Consider the following 26977-nt stretch of genomic DNA (forward strand, 5'->3'; position numbering starts at 1 on the left):
GCTGCATTTTCCTTCACTATAGCCCAGTGTCAGTAGATTGGTTTACTGCCCACAGGTGAGCAGACCCAAGTTTGGTTCGGTAACAATTTGAACAAATTAACAATAAAAATAAATAAATATTCATTAAGACAGGAGAAATTTGAACACTGGATATTTTGGTATTAAGCAATAATTTATTTTTCAAGGTGGGATAATGGTATTGTGGTCAGTTTTCTTCTCCCCGAAGAAAAGTTATTTTTTAGAGATACAGGCTTAAAAATCCATAGATGAAGTGATATGTCTGGCATTTGCTTCCTTGGGGTGGTTAGAGCTGTACTATAGACAATTAAGATTGCCAAAATACCAGTAATTGTTAAAGGTCGTTAATGAGTTAGGTAATTACTCTGCTCTTGTATATGTTGAAGTTTTCCAAAGGTCTTTTTAAAAAAGACTCCTTTAGAAGAGCGCAATATTCCAAGTTCAAAGAAAAGGCCATAGCATGCACCCAGAAAGAGTGAAGTATTCCTGTTTGGACGGCGGGGGCTTTCTCTTTTATCTCCCACACCTGAATCAAGGCTGTTAAACAGGTGTTCCTAAGTGTCTCGGGGAGATAAAAGTCTGAGCTACATGAAATTGTATGTAGAACCCAGGTGTGCCAGAAGCTTTAATTAGCAGGCTCCTCTAATATCCCATCAGCTGCTGTCTGTTCTCTACCTATCTCACTCCATCCCAAGAGTCTCCACGCACATCCAAGATGGTGGGTCAGGACCGTGAAACAGGTCAGCTCCCCCTCCCAGAGCGTGCGCAGGCGCCGGGATACGCAGGCGCATTCCAGCTTCCCTCAAGACCTTGGCGGATCGCGCCTGCGCGGTGGGGAGCAGCTCGCGGCTCCGGCTCTGCCTTGGGCCGGCTGCAGTCTGAGTCTGAGGGTGGCTGAAGTGGTTGGCTCGTTTAAGATGAGGCTTCTGCTACTTCTCCTGGTGGCGGCGTCGGCGGTGGTCCGGAGCGATGCCTCGGCCAACCTGGGTGGCGTGCCTGGCAAGAGGTTAAAGATGCAGTACGCCACGGGGCCGCTGCTCAAGTTCCAGATTTGGTGAGTATGTGCGCCGGCGCCCGGCCGCCCCGCCGCGCCTTCGCTCGGCGCCTCACACTACGCGAGGCCGCGGCTTCGCGGCCTAGAGAGCTGAACCTTCCCTGGCCTGGAAGAACGGTGCCAGCAGCCTTCCGCTGCCTGCCGTCTCCGGGGCTCTTACCCGGGATGGCCAGGCCGCCTTCTTTGCCTCCAGACACGACCGCTCACTTCTTTTTTGGTTCCTAGAATGGAGGGAATGGGGAAGGAGGGCACGAGAAGGTTAAATACTGAAAGGCGAAGACGCGGGGACACTTGTCAGTACGGAGGACAGGTCGGCGGCGTCACGGCATGGCCACCCGGCTGCCTGCGGAGGTGGGCATGAGTCGGCGCAGGGTCGGCGGAGGGAGGAGCTCCAGTGTTTGTTTGCCGGTTAACTTCCTCTCGGCTTTCGCGGGCTACGCCAGGCGGCCTCGCTGCCCCGCTAGGCGAAGGTCACCTCGGGTCGTTGAAGGAGACCCGCGAGGGACAGACGCCTTTTTCTCCAGGATCCGCCGGGGTGACTGTTGGGTGAGAGCGTAGGGATTCTGACAGCTGATAAGCTTGGATGGCGAGGCTGATTCTCCGTTTGCAATTTCCAAAGTGTTTTTGTAAAGGAGCACGTTGCTCTTCTGACAACCTTTCGCTCCCAGACAACTGCATCTTCTCCCCCATTCCCCTTACTTCCGTGAGTTCCCTGCCCTGGCATCTCTTTCTGCCTTTTAAATCTCTTGGGCGTTCAGAGAAATAGAAAAAAACAATCCCTTTTCCCCCCCAAACCCGGCATTTTTCGACAGTGTTCTGTAAGTGATTTTGTTGTTACCTAGTTAAGTATTAGAAGCAGAGCAGTAATGCATGTGATAAGGTAAGTGGTGTTGGGGAAGGTTTGAAAGGCTCAGATTAAAAACAAACAAGCAAAAACCAAAATTGTAAAGTTGTGGAAATTAGAATCCCATATCTCAAAAGGTGACGTTTTTTCAGAATAGGATGGTTGGATTAGTAAGTCTTCAGAGTCCTGATACTTTGGAACATTGGTTTTGGCCATAATGGATTTAAAATCAGCTTTTTCAAACTTAATGTATTAATATAAGTGTACTAAAGTTTAGATTTTCTACTTATCCAACTAGTTTTTTTGCTTAATCTTTAAAGATTAAGCAAATCTTTAATATTAAATCAATTTAAGTGCTGTTTAAAGAGAGTCAGAAAGTAAGATGGTAAGTATTTGTGGAGTGAAAACTAAAAACCTTGCAACTTCTGATTAAAAAAAGCTCTCTGTAGTGTTACTATGTGCCTGGCGTATATCGTCGTATCATCTTTCATATATGGTACTGTAAGTGGGAGTTATGGCTTGATTATTCTGAGTTTTTTCTCCATATTTATTTTTTTCCATTAGAAAGTGGCAGTCATCTTACTAACTTATAAATATTGTTAAGGATTAAATGTGATACTTTTGGATTTAAGTAGTTAAAAAAAAGACTGCATTTTCCAAGTTATGTAATTTTTCTATTTTGTATGTCTTGGTTTCACTTGGTCTTTTCCAAAATACTCTTCTTTTATAGTTGCTTGGATTGGAATACTTGTCACAATAATTTAACAAATGTACCTTATAAAGTTTTGAAAATGTGTAAACAAATGTAGGGGGAAGGGCATTTAGTCCTTCAAATTAAACTTTTAAAAAAGTCTTAAGTACTTCAGTTAAACTTTTGATACTTAATTTTTGTTTCCTTTCCTTTTTTTCTTTAAGTAGAGAATTACAAAAGTCTGTTAAGTATTTTCTTTTGCAGTCATCCTGAGCATGCTACATGCAAAAATCCTTCCCTTTTTTTTTTTATTCTGTAGCTGGGAAATAACTATTAATATGCCCTATGCCATACCAATTACAGGTAAATTTAGCTTGTTTGTTACTTTTCCCCCCAGAGATTAATGTGTATATAGGAAAGTGAATATTTGGTTTCTGATTTTGGTAGAGTCTCTTGGGCATTTATTTGCAAGTTTGTTTGGGAAAGGAGAGGAAGCGAAGACAATTGAGGGTAAATATGTGAAAATTCTTTTAATTCCATTTGAAATCGGAGTGCTATAAAATGCAACTTTTCATTAATTACCAATGTTAACAAAGGAGAAAACTATTTTTACCTTCCTTTCCATTGCTTTTGTCCCTTATTATTTTATATTTATTATGAGTACTCTTTCTTTAATTTTAGCTCAATATATCGTGTTAATTGTGGCACTTTTGTAATTGCTAATAGAAGAAAATAACACATAAATGGAATTGAAGGGAGAGAGATCAAGCGTGCAAAATAGCTTAAAACAAACTCTTCTATGTTGTGTCGATGTATTTTCTCAGTACATCCTCATTCAGTACCTGCTTGTGCCAAGGGCTAAAGATCCCCTGGTGAACAAGACAAATGTGGCTCTTCTGGAAGCCTACAGAGAAGCACAGACTTACTTCATGTACCTGAGTGTTTGGTTTATTACATCCGTTGATTGAGCAATTGAATTAGATAAGTTTGATGACATTGATTGCATATTTGGGGAAAAAATTTGTACTGCTTATTTGGACGTTTAAGTATTAAACATAAAAAAGGAAGTTCTCTAATCAGAGCTTAAAATAAAGTTCCCTTGTCACATTTTCCTTTCTTGTGATTTTTTTGTGTAAATGTATTCTGATAGGTATTGTTTGGCATGTTTGTATGCATGCTTTTTTCCTCCCATACGTGTGAATTAACATGTCATCAGATTTACAGCATTTCATCAGTTGTTACAGTTTAAAGAGATTACTATCTACAGCTCTTTATGGTTAACACTTATTTGAACATGTGACAGTTGATTTACTAAGAATAGTAGGTTAAAGTTAAGATATTAGAACGTAAGCAGAATACAGCAGAATTTTCCAGTTTTTGTTAATCTAAGAATCCACTGCTGTAATTTTAGGACAACCAATTTCTAATTGGAGTTTTAAGAGGTAAATGAAGCAACTACTAGAAGAACAGATTTTAATTGAAATTTATACCAACTTAGCCTTTGCTTTCATGGTATGGAGGCAAGAAAATAAAGACCTAAGTCTGATTTGGGTGTTGATACTGATCAAGATTAGTAAAATGCTGAATTGAAGAAATCTGAGAAATTGGGAGTTATAGAGATCATGTTAGTTACTTAGACAACATTTGTATATTTAACAAATATTTGTGTACCGTCTCTATGAAGGTGCTTTGCTTGGTGCTGGGAATTCAGTTCAGTGCTCTCATAGATGTTTAAAGGCAAGAGTAGAAGGCAGTCATTAATCCATGGACAACACATAAAATTGCAGTTGTGTTAATTGCTGTAGGAAAGTAATATGATATGAAAGAGACCTAGTCACAGGATCAGGGAAGGTTTCCATGAGAAAATGAACTTTGAACTGAGACTTGAAGGATAAAATGTATATAGAGAGCACTGTTGAGCAATGGAAATAGCACGTTCAGTGACCTTATAGTAGGAGAGATCATAATTTTTTTTTTTGCCATTATATGAATTCTGCTTTTTTTTCCTGAATTTTATTTATTTTTTTATACAGCAGGTTCTTATTAGTTATCCATTTTATACATATCAGTGTATGCATGTCAATCCCAATTTCCCAATTCATCACACTACCACCCCCACCCCCCGGCCACTTTCCCCCCTTGGTGTCCATACGTTTGTTCTCTACATCTGTGTTTCTATTTCTGCCCTGCAAACCGGTTCATCTGTACCATTTTTCTGGGTTCCACATATATGCATTAATATACGATACTTGTTTTTCTTTCTAACTGACTTCACTCTGTATGACAGTCTCTAGATCCATCCATGTCTCTACAAATGACCCAATTTCGTTCCTTTTTATGGCTGAGTAATATTCCATTGTATATATGTACCACATCTTCTTTATCCATTCGTTTGTTGATGGGCATTTAGGTTGCTTCCACGACTTGGCTGTTGTAAATAGTGCTGCAGAGAACATTGGGGTGCATGTGCCTTTTTGAATTATAGTTTTCTCTGGGTATATGCCCAGTAGTGGGATTGCTGGGTCATATGGTAATTCTATTTTTAGTTTTTTAAGGAACCTCCATACTGTTCTCCATAGTGGCTGTATCAATTTACACGCCCACCAACAGTGCAAGAGGGTTCCCTTTTCTCCACACCCTCTCCAGCATTTCTTGTTTGTAGATTTTCTGATGATGCCCATTCTAACTGGTGTGAAGTGATACCTCATTGTAGTTTTGATTTGCATTTCTCTAATAATTAGTGATGTTGAGCAGTTTTTCATGTGCTTCTTGGCCTTCTGTATGTCTTCTTTGGAGAAATGTCTATTTAGGTCTTCTGCCCATTTTTGGATTGGGTTGTTTGTTTTTTTAATATTGAACTGCATAAGTTGTTTATATATTTTGGAGATTAATCCTTTGTCCGTCGATTCGTTTGCAAATATTTTCTCCCATTCTGAGGGTTGTCTTTTAGTCTTGTTTTTTGTTTCCTTTGCTTTGCAAAAGCTTTTAAGTTTCATTAGGTCCCATTTGTTTATTTTTGTTTTTATTTCGATTACTCTAGGAGGTGGAACAGAAAAGATCTTGCTGTGATTTATGTTGAAGAGTGTTCTTCCTGTGTTTTCTTCTAAGAGGTTTATAGTGTCCGGTCTTACATTTAGGTCTCTAATCCATTTTGAGTTTATTTTTGTGGCTGGTGTTAGGAAGTGTTCTAACTTCATTCTTTTACATGTAGCTGTCCAGTTTTCCCAGTACCACTTATTGAAGAGACTGTCTTTTCTCCACTGTATATCCTTATCTCCTTTGTCATAGATTAGTTGACCATGTGGGTTTATCTCTGGGCTTTCTGTCCTGTTCCATTGATCTATATTTCTGTTTTTGTGCCAGTACCATACTGTCGTGATTACTGTAGCTTTGTACTATAGTCTGAAGTCAGGGAGCCTGATTCCTCCAGCTCCGTTTTTTTCCCTCATGACTGCTTTGGCTATTCGGGGTCTTTTATGTCTCCGTACAAATTTTAAGACTTTTTGTTCTAGTTCTGTAAAAAATGCCATTGGTAATTTGATAGGGATTGCATTGAATCTGTAGATTGCTTTGGGTAGTATAGTCATTTTCACAGTATTGATTCTCCCAATCCAAGAAGAGAACATAATTTCTTGAGGCCAAGGCTGCTGACCTTAAAGACCAAAGAGAAGGTAGCACAGACCCTGGAAGGTCTGGATGGCTATGTTAAGGAAGAATCAGTAAGTATCATTGTGGAAAAGACATTACAGGGAACAAAAAAATAGATGTGGGGAGACCATTTTAGGGGGCTCTTGGAGTTGCCCAGGCAAGAGACAATGGAGCTTGAAGTAGAAGGGTGGTGGTAGGAGTAAAGGGACAGGTTTAAGAGATTTTTTTGCAGATAAATTTAGCAGTTCTTGGTGATTACATTATTTGAGGGGCCAGAGAGGTGGCCTGCAATGAGAGGTGTCACAGGTGACTCGTGAGTTCTGGAGCGATGCTGTGCCATTCACTGTAGTGATAAACAGGACAATTTTTATGGTTTTTTTTGCGGGGGGGACTGAAGGGGATGAATCCTGAATTTTTTAAAAAACATTGTATAGGTTACAATGTTGTGTTAATTTCAACTGTACAGCAAAGCGATTGTTATAGACATATAAATATATATAGTATATATTTTTACTTATAGATATATATAAATATATATAGTATATATATATATATTTTTCAGATTCGTTTCCATTATAGGTTATTATAAGATGTTAAGTGTAGTTCCCTGTGCTATATAGTAAGTCCCTGTTGTTTACCTGTTTTATATATAGTAGTGTGTATATGTTAATCCTAAACTCTTAATTTATTCCCCCCACCCCCAACCTGTTTGGTAACCATAAGTTTGTTTTGCTTTGTTGCTGAGTTTTTAAAACTAAAAACACAGTAGCCAGGGGAAAATCCTACAAAGAAATTTTCATCTCCCCAAAATAGTCACAGTAACTGGAACTAAAAACTTAAATAACAGTTATTATATTTCTCCAAACCTAAGATATGATAGGTTGTAAGGTACACCATTATTCTGTATACCACTCAGAAGGAAAAAACTGTGGCCATTTAAACTGACACACTAATGGTTGTAAGATAGATCTTGGTTTTTAAAAAGATGCTAAATAGGAAGAATGTACTACTTGGAAACAGTGAAATAAAGGAGTAATAAGATAAGTTGATTCAGACAGTAGAGTAGTATAGAGTGCTCTAGAGAGCAAATAAAATGGTGGCTGCTGCACCTGCTGCTATGTTAGATTTTTAAAGTTACATAAAATTTAGTCACCTGTTTTGTTTTGTTTTTTTTTTTTGCCATTTTAAGCAATAAATAGCTCAGGAGCTAACTGAATACTGTGCACATAATAGTATTTTCTTCTTAATAATGAATGAAGTACCTTAGTTCAAAGCTTTTAGATGTAAGTAAAATATGAATGGTTTTAAGGTTTTATCTCCTCTTACAGAAAATGGGAACATTGTTTCCTTACAGTTTGCCATTAAGGTAAGTGGTAGAGATCAAATTTAATATATCATTTGGAAATCTCATAAATAACCTCATAAATTTTGAATGGTATAGGTACTGGGAAGGTGAGCATTTACTGGACCAGCAGTTTGGAGGCGTATGTTCTTAACTTGATCTGCCTTTTATCTTCTGAATGACTTTGGGGAAGTATTTAATCTCTAGCTCTTAACTTGTTCATCTGTAAACTAAGGGTGTTGGTTGCATTCCAGTTACCTCTAATATTCTATTATTAGGTATTGTAAAGAAGCTTGAAGGAAAAAAGTAAAAGCATGCATGTATGTTTCATCTCCATCTTTGTCACTTAAGAGTGTAGTTGGAGACCTCCGGTTCATTTGATTTTTGTCACCGTCCCTGCTTTCCAAAAAGGAAAATCATGTTTTCACATACTTTATCTTGATTGGGGTGTAGCTTGGGATTGATAAGGAAGAAATCTTGGCCACAGATTTTAGCAAGAACTGCTCATAATCAAGCCCTTGTTTTGTTTTTTTTTAAATTTTTATTGGAGTATAGTTGATTTACAGTGTTGTGTTATCAAGCCCTTGTTTTTAATGTCCCCTTTTTCATGCCACTTGTTTTCCTGTTTTGTCCAATTTTTAGGAAGATACGAATTTGTTTTTTTACAGTAACATTTGAAAACCAGTTGTTTGGTGGGAGAGACAGACATGTAAACAATATAATAGTATACCATTCTGTTCTGAGTGTTCTAAAAGAAGTCTTAAAAACCCAGAGAGAAGAAGGATTACTTATTCAGGGAGCGTTGGAAGGCTTTGCAGAGGAGGAAATGAAATCTTGAAGGGCATGGGGAACTCCACCAGGAGATACAGAGAATGAGCTTTACTAGCTAAAGGAAGAACACATGCAAATAAAGCCTGACTCAGCATAGAGGGGGAGGAGGAGACAGGAAATGAGGGCTGGAGTCCGCTAATCAGTTAAAAACACCTAGCACAGTGTACCTGCTACTACCATTTATCAAGTGCTCATTATCGTAATTTATTATTTGTAATGTTGTAATAAGACCTGCAGTAAATAAACCTTTGAAAGCTTTACTTACTGACTTTCAGCTTAAAAAAATGAAAATAGCCCTCTGGCTGTTGATGCCGAAAGCTCAGCTTCTCTGTACACTGGTGTGGAATCGAATCTCGGAAACAAAGTTTTGGGTGAAGTAGAAAAGGATAGCTTTATTGCTTTGCCAGGCAAAGGGGAACACAGCGGGCTCCTGCCTTTGAAAAGCTCTGTGTCTCAACCGAGGAGGATTTGAGGAGGAGTCTTACCGCAGTAGTTCAAGGGTGGGGTTGCTGACAAGATTAGGGTGTGTGCAGGGTCTCTTAATCTTGATGAGCTTCTCTGGTCCCTTCAATCTTCCTTCCTGTGGTTTCTTGGCTGCTCCTCCCTTGATTAGCAACTGTTAATGGAGACTGGAGTCTTGCCTATAAGAAATGGGGGACAAAAAGGCTTCCATGCCCTGGAGCCCCACAGGATACTTCGCGGTTTCACTGTGAAAATAACATGTTAACTGTAAAAATAATTTTTGAAAAAGTATATGGAAGAAAGTGAAATATCCTTGTAACTCTTTAATAACATTTTGAAGAACCTCCTTCAAGCCGCCTCTTCATGCAGAAACATGCTATATTATATAATTTTATATTAATGAGTTTATAGTTGTATGCTTTTTTTGAAATTTGCCTTCGCCTCATCACTTATCTTTTCATATCAGCAGATACTGTTCTGTATCAACAGGCATAGTACTCCATAAGATGGGTATTCTTTAATTTATTTAAGCCACTGAATCTGTTTTTTTAACATTTATGTTGGTCCTTATTTTTCATAAAATTACTTTGTTAAGATGACTATCCTCATATCATGTGTGCTTGTCCAATTATTTCCATAAACTAAATCCATAGAAGTAAAATATTATGATTACGTTAATGTGTATCACATTTAAAATTTTGACATAATTAAACTAGTTAATACTCCTACCAGAAGATCTTAAAGTGGGTTGGGTTTTAAAGATTCTTTAGTTTATTGCACTGTAATTAGAGAATGTGACATTTGCTATTATGTTTTATTCTGCGCACATACTGAGGACTTACGCCCAGGAGACAGCCTCTCAACTCTGAGGAACTGTTCTGAAGAAGTAAGGGAGGAGCCAGAATATATAGGAGTTTTTAAAAAAAAACTCCAGGTTAACGTAACATCAAAAGATTACTGTTAATTAAAGAAAACCAGACATCTCAAGGTAATGAATTTAGTGCTTTTCTGTGTATGGAAAGATGCAAGAGTCTGGGCTTACTGAAATTCCTTTGATATGTACCTTAACTGTCTAGGTCCAGTATCCTGTTTTTTTCCATCCTGAATCTCCTCAGGGTGCACAGCTGGGGGTGTCTGCAGTGGCTGATGGCTTGATGGTTGCAACATCCTTTGTTTACTGAGATAGCTGGTGACATTCTTCATCCACCTACTTATTAGGCTTTCTTTGTGACCTAACATAGATGGTCAATTATTGTAAATATTCTGTGGTCTCTCAGGGTGTTTTCTGTAGGAAAAAAACTGATGTATCTGTGAATTCCATTTATTGATGATACTATTCAGATCTTATGTACTTTTTGTTATTCATCTTCTAACACTGATTCAGTTTTCCACCCATCAGTTTTCTTCTTCAGGGCCTTAAAATATTTTTTTAAATTCTGCTTTTGGTTTTGAGGTTTCTTACAGTCCTTCCTTATCTCTTTTATCATCCTTTTCTTCTGCTCTTGCAGAATATTGTTGGATGTCGGCTCTTATTTTGAATCTTTTGTTCGCTGTTTTTGCTGTTTCAATTTGTGACATTTTTTTCATAGTTCCTCGGGTGTTTTGTTTTTTCGTTCCTGTTTCTCAAGGCAAGGGAAACAGCTTCAGATATTATCAGTTTGTGAACTGTATCTTCTCCATTAGACTGTTACAGCTTACTCTCTCTTCTTCATTAGAATGTTGCCAGCATCAGAAAGGCATAGATTTTTGTCTGTTTTGCTTGCTGCCGTTATATCTTTAGAGCCTGAAACAGTACCTGTCATCAGGCAATATTTATTGAAAAAGTGAGTACAGTCTCGTGGTAGTCCACTGTGTTTGGTTCTGACATAACCTATCTTCTCCCCCCTCACTTCCCTTTAAAAATTCCTAACTGGAGTATAGATCGATGTTTTCTGATACTGTTCCTTTCAGGTGGATTTCTACTTGGTTGACCTCTGCTTCAGTTTGCTAGCTTTTAGGCATAGAATGTGATACATGTAGAACTTCAGTTTTGGACATACTCTTCACTCAGTAACCTTCTTGACCTGGCCTCCGTCTCTGCTGATGGGGCTAAACTTCCAGAATTCGTTGTGTTATTGTCAGTCATCTTCCTGCTGCTCTTATTCGCCAACACACTCTTACTGCTTATCCTGTTGGTGGTTTTCTTTCTTGAATCCCTGGGTTTTTTAATCGAGTTTATTCTAATGTCTGAAGTCAGTTTACAACCAACAGGTAAAAGTATAAGACAAACAGGAAAGCAGGAAAGCAGGCAAGAGACATATCTAGTTTTGCCATTGAATTAGCATAGAACACAATATATATTTTTTTATTGGTCTCTCTAACAACTTATAAAAATGCACCAAGGATGAATTTTATGGTGTGTGAATTATATCTCAATTTTTAAAAATGTATTGAAAAGAATAAAAGTGTTGTAGGAAGGGGGACCCCTTCCCGAGAGTGGGCTCTTGTCTAACTCTTGGAAATGAATTGTCCGAGGAGACACGCGTGCTGACAAAGCAAGAGACTTTATTGGGAAGGGGCGCCTGGGCGTAGAACAGGAGGGTAAGGGAATCCAGGAGGACTGCTCTGCCACGTGGCTCGCAGTCTCGGGTTTTATGGTGATGGGGTTAGTTTCCGGCTTGTCTCTGGCCAATCATTCAGACTCAGGGTCCTTCCTGGTGGCGCGCGCAACTGCTCAGCCAAGATGGATTCCAGCGGGGAGCATTCTGGGAGGTTGGCGTCCCAGACAACATGTGGACATGTGGCGTCTCCTCTCTCTTTTTGACCTTTCCCGAGTTCTTCCCTTTGGTGGTGGCTTGTTAGTTCCGTGTTCCTTACCAGGATCTCCTGTTGTAAAATAACTCATGCACATTGTTACTGTCTTTGCCTGGCCAGGGCGGGCGGTTTCAGTCAGTGTTTCCTCTAATAGAAGCATCAAGTCATATATGAAATATTTTAAGATGAGACAAAAATTCCTGCAAAATGCAGGTAAGTCACCATTTATTGAATGCTTTTTTTATCAAGTCACTTTTACTGAGTGGCTGCCATACCTTATAAATCTGTTAATGAGAAGTGCTTTCCAGAGTAAAGAGATAAAATTCCTTCCCCACAAAGAGCTGAGGAATTTACACAATTTATAAATTCTTTGTGGAATAGTCTGCGGCAAAAGATTTCCTGAAATGTTATGCCAAAGGTATGGGAAGACTAGAAACTAGTGACCTCAAGAATAAGACACAAAGAAGGAAGAGAATAAAAACAGATCATTAATTGAATTTTAGGTTTATCAAATCTTTGGAAAAAACTCTAAGGAAGCCTGAAAATTTTTTTTTTTTTTTTTTTAATTTTGGCCGTACCACATGGTATGTGGGATCTTAGTTCCCTGACCAGGGATCGAACCGAGCTCCCTGCAGTGGTAATGCAGAGTCTTAACCACTGGACCGCCAGGGAAGTCCCAGGAAGCCTGGAATCTTAGAAGCCATGTTAGGCATATTTTGTATTCATATGCGTTTTTACTATGGTGGCCCCTGCGGTGCTCCTAGAGTGAGGCAGCTGGAAGGGAAATCACTTGATTTCATATAAGACAGTTCTTAAACCTGATAAGCTCATACCTGTCTAGTGCTGATTTTCAACTTTTAAAAACGCTAGGGTCTGTGATACAGAGTGAAGTAAGTCAGAAAGAGAAAAACAAATACCGTATGCTAATGCATATATATGGAACTTTAAAAAGCAGTACAGATGAACCTATTTGCAGGGCAGGAATAGCGACAGATGTAGAGAACAAACGTGTGGACAAGGGGGAGGGGGAGAATGAAGTGGGAGATTGGGATTGACATATATACACTACCATGTGTAAAACATAGCTAGTGGGAACCTGCTATATAAGCGCAGGGAGCTCAGCTTGGTGCTCTGTGATGACCTAGATGCGTAGAATGGCGGGTAGGAGGGGGGGCGGGAGGGAGGTCCAAGAGGGAGGGGATATATGTATACATATAGCTGATTCACTTCCTTGTACAGCAGAAACTAACATATCATTGTAAAGCAACTATACCCCAATTAAAACAAAACAAAACAAAACGCTGAGCAAGTTCTGATCTACATTTTGATCTTCATTCAAAGTGCGTGAGTGCTTTTTTTTTTAATTGAAGTGTAGTATAGTTGATATACAGTGTTTCAGGTGTACAGCAAAGTGATTCAATTAGTTTTTCAGATTCTTTTCCATTATAGGTTATTACAAGATAATATAGTTCCCTGTGCTATACAATAGGTCCTTGTCTTTTATCTATTTTATATATAGTAGTGGGTATTTGTTAATCCCAAATTCCTAATTTATCCCTCCCCCCACCCCTGCAGTAACCATAAGTTTGTTTTCTATGTCTGTGGGTCTGTTTCTGTTTTGTACATAAGTTCGTTTGTATCTTTTTTAGATTCCACATATAAGTGATATATGCTATTTGTCTTTGTCTGGCTTATTCACTTAGTATGATAATCTCTAGGTCCATCCATGTTGCTGCAAATGGCATTATTTCATTCTTTTCTATGGCTGAGTAATATTCCACTGTATATCTGTACCACATCTTCTTTATCCATTCATCTGTTGGTGAACATTTAGGTTGCTTCCATGCCTTGGCTGTTGTAAATAGTGCTGATGTGAACATTGTGTGGGCACTCTTGTTTGTAATTTTTTAGAAAAGCATTTATCAGGTTAGTCTTCACCCCTGAATATCTTTTTTTTTTTTTTTTTTTTTTTATTAATTTACTTGGCTGTGCCGGGTCTTAGTTGTGACATGTGGGATCTTGGCTTCAGTATGCGGGATCTAGTTCCCTGACCAGGGATCAAACCCGGGCCCCCTGCGTTGGGAGCACAGAGTCTTAACCACTGGACCGCCAGGGAAGTCCCCACCCCTGAATATCTTGTTTCTTGTATGGTTTATAGAGCCCCTTGTTCAGATTTCATTGCTTTAAACACTTAGAGCAGGTAATGCACCAGACAAATGTCTATTACTGCTTCTACTAAACAGAGCAAGGAGAAATAAAGATTACATCTAAAAACCCAGTTTTCAGTGATCAGTGAACTGTCTGACTGGTCAATGCTGTTGACAGTTAGAAAGCATGGTAAAAATACCTTCCTGATTTTCTGCATACAGCATGGGAGAAACATTAGTTGAAATTCTTAGAATGCAAGTAGAGAAACCAGTTTTGAACTGCAACACATTTGGAAATCTGTTTAAAACTACTAAAAGAATAGTATAGAATCCAAAGGCAGGAATGCAGCAGTGCCTGAAGATGGTCTGAAATAGAAAACTGAAAGGTCTGAGAGGACTTCATACACTCTTGCTCTGGCTCACATCTGTATTCCTCTCAGTAAAATATATTTCGTTTTTCTTTTTCTCTTTGAAGATTGATTTATCTCCTCTCCTCAGTCTTTTTTTTTTCTTTCCTACTATTTAAAAAATTTATTTATTTATTTATTTATGGCTGCACTGGGTCTTCATTGCTGCACACGGGCTCTCTCTAGTTGTGGCACACGGGGGCTATTCTTTGTTGAGGTTTGTGGGCTTCTCATTGCAGTGGCTTCTCTTGTTGTGGCACATGGGCTGTAGAGCACGTGGGCTCAGTAGTTGCAACTTGTGGGCTCAGTAGTTGTGGTACATGGGCTTAGTTGCTCTGCGGCATGTAGGATCTTCCCAGGCCAGGGATCGAACCTGTGTCCCCTGCATTGGCAGGCAGGTTCTCAAGCACTGTGCTACCAGGGAAGTCCTCCTCAGTACTTTTGAAAGATTACCACTCTCCTCTACCTACAACAGCTCTGATTAAATGTTCACCTGTCTGGAGATAGTTACTTTTTAAAATCCCAGTTCTTCATTTTTAGGGAGAAAACTCAAGTCTTCCGTGACAGGTTTGCATTTCTGGAACATTAGATATTGGCAAGGGGTTGGGTCTTATTGTATAAACAGGATCCAATCCTATGTGTGGGTGGGAGGATAATTGCAGGGGAGGTTATTGTAAATAAAAGGGAAAGGTGAGTTCAAGAGATGTGAAAAATAGAAATCACAAGTATTTAATTCATAACAGTAAATATCTGAGATTTTGCCCCATTTTCCTTTAGTAAGGAGATAGGCGAGGTTGGGGTTTGTGACAGACTCAAGTTGATATAAGTAGGCATTTGACTACAATTAGGGGCAGATGTTAGTATAGAAAAGGAAAAGTGGGATGGTTGGCACCATGAATTAGGAGACTGAAACTTGATGGACTTAAAAAAGCACAGAATCTATTTGAAATAGCATGGACAAGTTGCCTAAATTTCCTTTCTATTCATTACAGAAGGGTGATCTAATTTGTATGCAAGTTCTTTCTTTTAGAAAATTAATCTTAGAAAAGTATTGTGTAAAATATTTTAAATTGAATAACTGCAAAAGTTGACTCCATATAGTAAGATATTTTTGTATTGCAAGAAGGAGATTTGCAAAGTGATTAGGACTTAAATTAAGATTTCTTTTCACAGTTTAATTTACTTCTTAAGGGCCTTTGGTCCAGGGGCAGAAGAAGTAGGCAGCAGCTACAACATATTTTTAGCATGTTCACATATTTATTCGTTGTAAGTATACTATGAGTTATATAGCTTTACTCACTGACCCAGAAAGTGAAAAGTTGAAAGAGCTGGGTGTGGTGGTAGAGGTGGAATGATTACTGGCTCCTTACCATTTGTGCCTTTAATTTAACATTTTGCCCACCTTGATAAACAGTAGGTATGCTTTATTTTGGAAAACATCTGTCAGCAGTAGAGATGGCTATTTCAAAACAATTTGAACGTTTGGGGAAAATTATTACATAGGGAAAAAGTTACTTGTTTTTTCTTCACAAGTCTCAAAGCAAATACAGGGAGGAAAGTTTACTAATGCATAAGTAAACTTGCCTAAAAATAGGTTGTGTCAGTCTTGTAAACTACTTCATTTTTCAGAAATAAGAAATGTACAGTTTTTTTTGTTTTGAGGTATAACACATTAGTTTCAGGTGTACAATGTAGTGACTTGATATTTGTATATATTGCAAAACGATCACTACGATAAGTCCAGTTAACATCCGTCACCATACATAGTTACATTACTTTTTTTCTTGTGATGAGAACTTTCAAGATCTCTCCTAGCTACTTTCAAATATGAAATACAGTATTATTAATTACAGTCACCATGCTGTACATTATACATCCCCACGACTTTATCATTTTATACCTGGAAATTTGAAGAAAGTTACAGGTTTAAAGTCCTTTTTATATTTCAAGATTATAGGTTGATTCTATTTGAAGTTTGATACAAAGATTTGTGACTTAACTGAAGAGTTGAGACCTGAAGAACCAAGGATAGAGTTGGGCTTTTGAGCATAATAGCCAGAAAACTGGGTGACTAGGAGGACTCTGACCTATAGTGTTGCCTGCATATAGACATACTTTCCTTTACGAAGGGTTGGAACTCCCAGAGCAAATGTGAGGACTGTTGGGGCCCACAGGCTCAGTTCACCCAGAGGGAGAATCTATATCTTCATCATGGAAGAACCTCAAGAGATACCTGCTACTTTATGGGTACTTGATTATGGCTTTGTGGACACAAGGAAGGTTAGCTCTTACATCATCTAACTTTTATTGAGGTTTAATGGAAAGGGCCTAGGATCTCAAATCACAAAGTCTGTGTTCTGGTCTCAGCCCTGACTAAGGGCAGGGGCCATATGTAAAGTCACTTGATCTCTCTGGGTTTCAATTTTTTCCCCTTCATCTATAAAAAAGGAAATTTCAACTCAAGGAAATTTCAACTCAAGTAAGTCTCCAGCTCTCAAATAATGCATTAAAAGTTAGATACTATCATTTTATTTTTATTATTTTTTTTTTTAAAGTTTTTTACTTGATTTTATTTATTTATTTATTTATTTATTTATTTATTTATTTTTGGCTGTGTTGGGTCTTCGGTTCGTGCGAGGGCTTTCTCCAGTTGCGGCAAGCGGGGGCCACTCTTCATCGCGGTGCGGGGACCGCTCTTCATCGCGGTGCGCGGGCTTTTCTCTATCGCGGCCCCTCCCGTCGCGGGGCACAGGCTCCAGACGCGCAGGCTCAGCAATTGTGGCTCACGGGCCCAGCTGCTCCGCGGCATGTGGGATCCTCCCAGACCAGGGCTCGAACCCGCGTCCCCCGCATTAGCAGGCAGACTCTCAACCACTGCGCCACCAGGGAAGCCCCTAGATACTATCATTTTAGATCATCAACTCCATTGTAAACACTGATGCAAACTTAGGCATTGAAATCAGGTGGCATTTCTTGGTTTCAAGGTAGTTAAGCATATAAGTGCTTTATATTTTTTTTGGTGGTATCTTGAAAACAAAAGAACATTAAAAATTTCTTATATTGAAAGCAGTTGTGAATCTGACAACAGTAATAATAAAATATTGGATAGGACTTCCCTGGTGGCGCAGTGGTTAAGAATCCGCCTGCCAGTGCAGGGGACACGGGTTTGAGCCCTGGTCCAGGAAGATCCCACATGCCGTGGAGCAACTAAGCCTGTGCACCACAACTACTGAGCCCGTGTGCCTAGAGCCCGTGCTCCACAACAAGAGAAGCCACCGCAATGAGAAGCCCGTGCACCGCAACGAAGAGTAGCCCCCGCTCGCCCCAACTAGAGAAAGCCCGCGTGCAGCAACGAGGACCCAAAGCAGCCAAAAATAAATAAATAAAATAAAATAAATTAAAAAAAAAATATTGGATAAGGTGAATGTTTAGGAAAGATAAGGTGTCTGGAGATTAAGTTCTTTTAAGTATTTAGTTAATAGAGACTTGTCTCCCTTTGCAAAAATTTCATACTTTTTAGGGACTTAATCTTTTGTGAAATTTTCATTCTAAATGTAAAAGAAGTATTACTTGTAAAAAAAAAGAGTGATGAATTTCTCTCTCTTTTTTTTTTGAAAAGTGAGTTTTCTTACATTGAGATCTACTAATATTTGGACTGGTTCTCCCTATCAGATATGAACTTGTTGCTGATCCCTTGAGTTGGTCGCGGTGGTGGTCGATATTTCTTTCCTTGATGATTGTGGTATTTTTTTCCTTGATGATTGTATGATTGACAAAGTTGGCATCTTGGGTTTCACCCTATCAATTACTGATTCTGCTCCCTCCTACCAAGTGGTACCTTCATTGCTTTATATTGTGTTTTTTTTAATCAATCATTTTATTTTATGGTGTTTCAATTTACTAACTACAGCTTGTTATGTGTATTTAGAGATCTACGTTTTTTTTTAATTTTTAAAATTTATTTATTTATTTTTGGCTGTGTTGGGTCTTCGTTTCTGTGCGCGGGCTTTCTCTAATTGCAGCGAGCGGGGTCCACTCTTCATTGCGGTGCGCGGGCCTCTCACTGTCGCGGCCTCTCTTGTTGCAGAGCACAAGCTCTAGATGCACAGGCTCAGTAGTTGTGGCTCACGGGCCTAGTCGCTTCACGGCATGTGGGATCCTCCCAGACCAGGGCTCGAACCTGTGTCCGCTGCATTGGCAGGCAGATTCTCAACCACTGTGCAACCAGGGAAGCCCCTATATTGTGTTTTTGATGATAGACATTGTAACAGGTATGAGATGATAACTCATTGTGGTTTTGATTTGCATTTCCCTGTTGATTAGGGATGTTGAGCACCTTTTCATCTACCTGTTGGCCATTTGTATGTCATCTTTGTGAAAATGTCTATTCAGCTTCCCTTGCCTTTTTTTTTTTTTGGATGCACCCAGCTTGCAGGATCTTAGTTCCCCAACTGGGGATTGAACCCAGACCCCTGCGGTTGAAAGCACCGAGTCCTAACCACTGCACCGCCAGGGAATTCCCCCTTTTCCCATTTTTTTAAAATTAGATTATTAATTTTTTGGCTATTGAGTTGTATGAGTTTCTTATATATTTTAGATAGTAATCCCTTATCAGAGGTTATATTTGCAAGTATTTTCTCCCATTGTGTAGGTTGCCCTTCCTTTCATTTTGTTGATGGTTTCCTTTGATGTGCAGAAGCTTTTTAGTTTGTCATAGTCCCACTTGTTTATTTTTGCTTTTGATGCCTTTGCTTTTGGTGTCAAGTCCAAAAAAAAATCATTGTCAGGACCAATGTCAAGGAGCTTACTCCCTATGTTTTCTTCTAGGAGTTTTATGGTTTCAGGTCTTCTGTTCAACTCTTCTATCTGTTTTGGGTTGATTTTTGTGTATGGTATAAGATAGTGGTCCAGTTTCATTCTTTGCATGTCCACTTTTCCCAACACCATTTATTAAAGACACTATCCTTTTCCCATTGTATATTCTTGGCTTCTTTGTTAAAAATTAATCGACCATGTATGTGTGGGTTTAATTCTGGTTTCTGTCTAATTGATCTGTGTGTCTGTCTTTATGCAACTACCATACATACTGTTTTGATTACTGTAGCTTTGTAATGAAGTTTGAAATAAGGAAGCATGGTGCCTCCAGCTTTGTTCTTCTTTCTCAAGATTGCTTTGGCTGTTTGGCATCTTTTCTGGTTTTATACACATTTTAGGATTGTTTGTTGTATTTCTGTGAATAATGTCATTGCAGTTTTGATATGGATCGCATTGAATCTGTAAATTGCTTTGGGTAGCATGGGCATTTTAAAAATATAAATTCTTCTGATCCACGAACATGAGATATGTTTTCATTTATTTGTGTCTTCAGTTTCTTTCATCAGTGTCTTATTAAAGTTTTCAGTGTACTTTTTTCCCTCTGTATATTCATTCTGGTGGCATTTCTCCCTTTTCTTTCTGGGGCAACAAATATCATATATCCACAGCCTAGTTATTCGGAGATTTTAATGAAGGTGATGGGATGCTATTGACTTAATTTCTAGAGTAATGACATGGATTACTGTCATATTGCTGAAAAGTATCTTCCCAACCTTTGTTTTCCGTTGCAAAATAGAATCAAATCTTAGAGTCAGAAAGAGTCTAAGAATTTTTAAAGTTTCTTTTATTGTGATTGAGCAGGCATGTTTGCCTAGTTAAGGGTAGAGTGGGAATAAGAAACAGGGTGTCATGTCTCATGCCTTGGTATTTTTTTAAGCTTCCTGTGCCCAGATTTTGGAAGTCCCTATTTCAGATAAATAAGAGATGTTTTCATTTCAATGTTTATACAGTTGTTGATACCAACAACAAAAACAGAAAAAAAGGCAAAATGATTTGAGAGCTCAGAATATGGTGAATTCTCTGAATAGGTATTTGCTTCTCTCCAACAGTAACCCAAGTCTATAAAGTTTAATGTTCTAGTAGAAGGATTTACTTGAAGGGAAGATCACTTAAATATGTGAAATTTATGAAAAAAGTTCGTGTATCCAGCATCAATCATTATTAGTTTGTGATTGTTCTTGAGAAACATTTTTAATCTTGGTAATAATTTTTAGGCTTTGTATAACTACAAAATAAATCTAGTCATATTCTAAACCACTTAATGGAAGCACTTTCATTTTTCTGCAGTGTTTCCTGAGGTTATAGGCGGGTGTTTGAGGAGTACATGCGGGTTATTAGCCAGCGGTACCCAGACATCCGCATTGAAGGAGAGAATTACCTCCCTCAACCAATATATAGGTAAGTAAGTTTCTGTAGTTTATAAAGGAATTTTTAAGTGAATTCTTTCACATTTGTAAATAAACTTTTGTGAATTGGTTCAATTAACTTTCCTTGGTTATTATAATTTCTTAGTTGGTTGTAATTTACAGAGAACAGTTTTATAAATAGCAAGTTTATTTGATCCAAATATGGAAGAATTTTTCTGTAACAAGGAATAGAGGAAGATCATTTCAGAGATGGCAACCCTTCTAAAGATGTGTTTTCTTATGTAATTTTTATTGTGGCCATAGATCAAGAACTCCTACATTTTTATAGAAAGTCAGTGGTACAAAATTCTGTACTGTTAAAATAGTATTTTTAAAAGCCAATGCTCTATAGTTTTATAAATTAATTTTTGATTGATTCAAAAGATGTTAAACATTTTTGTTTTAAAACTGCACAATAAAATTCAGTTACTAGTTTTTTCCTAGTGTAATTGGCAATTTTTAGATTTGGTGTTTAGAAAATGTCCATACACATAGACTTGAGTTAAAGAAATTTTGAAGTAGATGAGAAATTGCAGCTTCTGATGAATTTCCTTCTTTTCTTTTAATAGACACATAGCATCTTTCCTGTCAGTCTTCAAGCTAGTGTTAATAGGCTTAATAATTGTTGGCAAGGATCCTTTTGCTTTCTTTGGCATGCAAGCGCCTAGCATCTGGCAGTGGGGCCAAGAAAACAAGGTATGTAATGTAATAGCTTTGGTAGCTGTAGGTTCTTAGTTGTCAGTGAGACATTTTAATGGATTTTCCTTTTTCTTTTTTTTTTTTTTTAAGTACTTTTTGCTATTTACATGTGGTATTTCAACTTAAACCACTTTTTATTTCTGGGCAAAGCACTTAACGTCATTTAGCCTTAGTCTCCATATTTATACATTAAGAATGATTAGGTCTTTTTTTTTTTTTTTTTTTAATTTTATTTATTTATTTATTTATGGCTGTGTTGGGTCTTCATTTCTGTCCGAGGGCTTTCTCTAGTTGCGGCAAGCGGGGGCCACTCTTCATTGCAGTGCGCGGGCCTCTCACTACCGCGGCCTCTCTCATTGCGGAGCACAGGCTCCAGACGCGCAGGCTCAGTAATTGTGGCTCAAGGGCCTAGTTGCTCCGCGGCATGTGGGATCTTCCCAGACCAGGGCTCGAACCCGTGTCCCCTGCATTGGCAGGCAGATTCTCAACCACTGTGCCACCAGGGAAGCCCAAGAATGATTAGGTCTTAACCTTTTTATTATTTGAAGGATAGAGAGGTGTTACTTTAGTGGAATCTGGGCACAAAATAATTTAATACCTGATTTTGATTATATAAGTTGGGCCAAATCATACAGTAAAACAGAATATATACATAATGTAGGCCTTTTATACCACCTAATATGGGTAATAGGTTTATTCATGTTAAAAATGGGATTTCCACCAATTTATTCTTATCAAAATTCTCTGTTTCTATTATTTGTTCTTTGACTTTTCTGTTCATGGGTAATCTAAAGCAGATTACCTGAAACAATCAATATAAATGTACATAAGAATCTTGTGCTGTTTCTTTTATTCTTTGTAGGGTCTTGCTGCAGCATACACTCTTTCCAGATCTCTCATCTGTTTTACCTAAAATATTTTCTGGAGGGTCTACCTTTCTACTGTGAGAAATGGGAATAATTTCTCTCTTGAATGAGATTGCTTAGGTTTCCTTCTAATAAGTATTCTCTTTTGGAGTCCTCTGTCTGGTCTTATCCTTTAGTTCTAGGCCGAGACTACCTTTAGCCAAGTCCTAACATAGCTGTACTTCTTTTTCTTAGGGAATCACTTATTTCCAGTCACAGGCAAGGCTTCTTAACATAAACATCCGCAGGTGCTACCTCTAATTGAGATGTGTCTCTACTCTGTTATTAACAAAATATTGATTTACGTAGGATTAAGAATTAGAAATTAAGTACTTACTGATAATGTTGTGTGCTATATTTGTTAATTCTGTTGATTCTAAATTGTCTTTAGTGCATTTTACTTCTTTAGACTTATAACATTGTCAGTCTACTGACAGTGAAGAGGATACTTGAAGGCTGTAGCTTTCGTGACACTTACTTGTGTATTGTTCTCATGAAAGTAGACTTTGTGCCCAAATGCTAGGATAACTTCTATGAAATCAAAGCCCACCTAGCTCAAGTGGGATTAGGGGAAATCTCCTTCTCATCTGCTATAGGCATTTTGATTAACTTTTCTGAAACAGCTGGCTGTGAATTGACATCCTCACTACATCCTGCTTTTAGTCAGGTGATTTTGTTAAATTGAAACTTTTCTGTTCAATAGGAGCCTCTGATCTTTTGGGACAGTATAGATTTGCCTTCAAAAGGTGAATGAATGTAACTTAGTATGCTAGTGCTTTCTAACCTACTTTTTTTTAGTTAGACTTAAAATGATTTGTTTGGAACACGGACAGGTTGTGTTGAATATATGGAGTTGCTGATTATTGCATCACTAGTCTCTTGTGAGTTCATACATTATATTATAAAAATTCTAAAATGAACCCTTCTTATGCTGGTATTCTTTTGTTTAACTTATTAAGGTAATTACGAGATTTCTAGAAATTTTATCTTTACATTAGGAATAACATGTAATTTCTTCAGAATGTATGGATTAATGTCGCAATTTTCTGTGTACACTATCTGAATATATGGAGTAGCAGTAATAATTTGTATAGAAACTTAAAGTAGATTTAAAAAGAGCAATTACCAAATAAAAATGAGACTATTTAAAAGCTTACTTAATTTGTCATGTTGTTTTGATTTGAAAATGACTTTACCTATTGTACTTAATTGTATTTTCTTTTAGGTCTATGCATGTATGATGGTCTTTTTCTTGAGCAACATGATTGAGAACCAGTGTATGTCAACAGGTGCATTTGAGATAACTTTGAATGGTAGGTTCTGAATAGTTTGCATTCTGTGATAAATGTTAAATGATTTATAATAAGTGAGGCTTTTCCATTTTTCATAATATGCTAAATTATCTCTTTACATGGTCCTCACCTACTCCCATGGCTTTAGAATAACATCTATATGATGACCCTTAAATGTATAGCTCTGGAGAGCTCTAGACCTCTCTTCTAGGTGTTATAGCCAGGAATCCTGAACATTACCTACTCCCAAACTGTTGATTACTTGAGCTTTCTGCAATTCTTTTATACTTCAGTTTGCTCCTTCCCTGACATTTCTCACTTATTTAAGGGCACCATTATCATTCTACCCAGTTGCCCATGTCAGAAACCTAGGATAACATCCTAGGTTTCTCCCTTACTCTCCATATCTAATGGATTACCAATTTTTCTCAATTCTACTTTTTACAGTTTTCAAAAATCTGCTTCTATTTATCTTCATTGCTAACCACCCTAATCCAAGCCACAGTTATCTTGCTACCCTCTAACATATTCTCTAAACCAGAGGTTGGCACATATGGCCTATGAGCTAACAATGGCTTACAATTTTAAAATTTCTTTATATTAAAATTTTTTTAATTCAAGTATAGTTTATTTATAATATCATGTAGGTTTCAGGTATATAGCACAGTGATTCAGATTCTTTTCAGGTTCTTTTCCCTTATAGGTTATTACATAATATTGAGTACCCTGTGCTGTATAGTAGGTCCTTGTTGGTTATTTATTTTATAGAAAGCAGTATGTATATGTTAATCCCAGCCTCCTAATTTATTCTTCTTCCCATCCCCCCTTTCCCCTTTGGTAACCATAAGTTTGTTTTCTGTGTCTGTGAGTCTCTTTCTGTTTTGGAAATAAGTTCATTTGTGTCTTTCTTTTTTTTTTTTTTTTTTAAGATTTCACATATAAGCGATATCATATGATATTTGTCTTTCTCTGTCTGGCTTACTTCACTTAGTACGATAATCTCTAGGTACATCCATGTTGCTGGTTGGCTCTTACCTTTTTTTATTTTTTTTTTGGCCAAGCCACGCAGCTTTCTGGATCTTAGTTCCCAGACCAGGGATTGAACCTGGGCTCCAGCAGTGAAAGCACCAAGTCCTAACCACTGGACTGCCAGGGAATTCCCTCTTATATTTTTTAATGGTTAAAAAAATCAAAAATACTTTGTGATGTGGAAATTATATGGCATTCAGACTTCAGTATTCATACCTAGAGTTTTGAGTTTCATCATTGAAAAATTTGTGGAAATATATCTCCCTGGTTTTATAAGTACCTATATGGTATCCTTGATTTTGCTTCTTGGTATGTAAAGCCTAAAATATATACTATCTGGCTTCTTACAGAAAAATTTGCTGACACCTGCTCCAACACTTGAGTCATTTAAAAGAAAATTTTTTTAATGCACATTTCATCTTGTTGCTTCACTCCCTCAAATTTATTAAGTGGCTTTATTTTGTTCTCAAGATAAAGACCAGAACATTTAACATGGACAAAAGGCCCTGAATGATGTAGCCTAGGCATGGGCAAACCATAACCCTGTGGACCATGTCCTCTGCTACCTGATTGGTGAATAAAGTTTTATTGGAACACAGCCATGCCCATTCATCTATCTATTGCCTGTTACTGCTTTCAGGCTACAATGAATGTTAAGTAGCTGGGACAGACTATACATCTTCTTGAGCTGAAAATGCTTACTTTATAGTTTCTTGATCCCTGATCTAATCCCTGCCAACCTTTCCAGTCTCCCTTGTACCACTATTCTATATTTCAGCTTTCACGTTTAATAATCTCTCTCTTTTAATAATAGTAAGTACAAAGGCTCCTTCCCAGCCTCTCATATGTCCCTCTCATAGCATCTTCTAGTTTTAATTTTTACTATACAAATGTGATTTTGTAGCTATTTGTATAGTTCTTTTTATGTTTCCCCTACTAGAATGTAAACTCCATGAAAGCAAGAAGCTGAATTCTATCTCCAGCTGTGTGCATAGACAATACATATTTATAGAATGAATGTCTATTATAGAATCATCTTTAATTTGGAAGGGGTGGTACCATTTGTTTTATAGATGTACCTGTGTGGTCTAAGCTGGAATCTGGTCACCTTCCATCCATGCAACAGCTTGTTCAAATTCTTGACAATGAAATGAAGCTCAATGTGCATATGGATTCAATCCCACACCATCGATCATAGCCCCACCTATCAGCACTGAAAACTCTTTTGTAAGTAGTTTAAAAATACAGTAACTATGTATAGGTATCAGTTAATTGTCATGAATCAGCAAGATATTTCATATATTAGCATAATAGATATAGATATATATAATAATAGATATTGCATATATTGTCAATTGAGTTTCCAACTTAAGATTTAACAGATGGTTGTCTTCTTCATTAAAATTTATAAATGACCAAGAGAGTTTGGATCTGCTAAAATAAAGTAAGGTTGTACTATTAATTTTATGTTTAAGGCTTAATCATTGGGCCTGTAACATTATTTTTTTGACTGTGAACTTCTAATGGCCAGAATTCACATACTATACATATATTGTACATATATACCCTCTCCTTACCTTCAAATAACTAGTTCCTAAAACTATGCAAATTCTTTTCACATGCTCAAGATAGAAAATTTATAAGCAAATGTGGTGAACACAGAGAGGTGTAAGTTAGTTAATTTTGTTTAGCAGAGATGTTCTCAGTTCTTTTCTGATCAATGAGTGGATTTTACAAGAGTGAATATTGAAACAAAATATTCTTTTTTCTGTGTGTCTTTCAGACATTAAGGGATTTTTGCAAGAGCAGCGTGACTGACATTATGAAGGCCTGTACTGAAGACAGCAAGCTGTTAGTACAGACCAGATGTTTTCTTGGCAGGCTCGTTGTACCTCTTGGAAAACCTCAATGCAAGGCAGTTTTTCAGTGCTGGCACATTTTGGAATTCTGCACATTCGTGGAGTGCAATAATACTGTATAGTTTTTTTTTTCTTCCCCAAGTCCACTTGGTTAATAGTTTAAAAAAAAAAATGCAGACATTACTACTTGCACTTCTTTTTTCTCGGTCATATTTGAAAAAGTAGAAAATTGAGTTGCAATTTGATTTTTTTTTTTCAAAGATGTCTGTTAAGTCTGTTGTGATTTTATACGAATTTTCCTTTTTTATAGTTTAAAACTGATCCTTTTGGGACTAGAGCTGAAGTTCCCAAATACTTTATAAGAGTTTATCAGACATCTCTAATTTGGTCATGTCCAATTTATAGAGTTTTCAAAATATTGCAGATTGTGAACAGCACATTATATAAGATTATGGGGGGAAATCCTATATCCAGAGTACTCTACCAATTTGTGTATGTGTGTGTGTGCGTGTGTGATTACCAGAGAACTACTAAAAGACCAACCACTTTTTAAATCCTGTTAATGTAGTTCAAGTGTCCTGCCTTGACCAATTTAATGAGTTGATTAACTGGGCCTTTATACTTAACTCAATAAAAAACTAAGCAGATGTAAGTTAAATAAAAAGTTTGAGTTTA

At 37.6% G+C, this 26977-nt stretch overlaps 1 protein-coding gene across 1 annotated transcript; it reads left to right on the forward strand.

Annotated features, from left to right (window-relative positions):
- Positions 1 to 821: 821 nt before the first annotated feature.
- Positions 822 to 26977, forward strand: SELENOT (selenoprotein T). Its single transcript, XM_028167997.2, has 6 exons — positions 822 to 1072; positions 20400 to 20510; positions 21088 to 21214; positions 23348 to 23435; positions 25517 to 25670; positions 26227 to 26977. Exons 1-5 carry the CDS (start codon positions 936 to 938, stop codon positions 25639 to 25641), a joined length of 588 nt encoding a protein of 195 aa, XP_028023798.1. The 5' UTR covers positions 822 to 935; the 3' UTR covers positions 25642 to 25670; positions 26227 to 26977.

The sequence above is a fragment of the Balaenoptera acutorostrata genome, chromosome 4, assembly GCF_949987535.1.
Source record: "Balaenoptera acutorostrata chromosome 4, mBalAcu1.1, whole genome shotgun sequence".
Lineage (NCBI taxonomy): Eukaryota > Metazoa > Chordata > Mammalia > Artiodactyla > Balaenopteridae > Balaenoptera > Balaenoptera acutorostrata.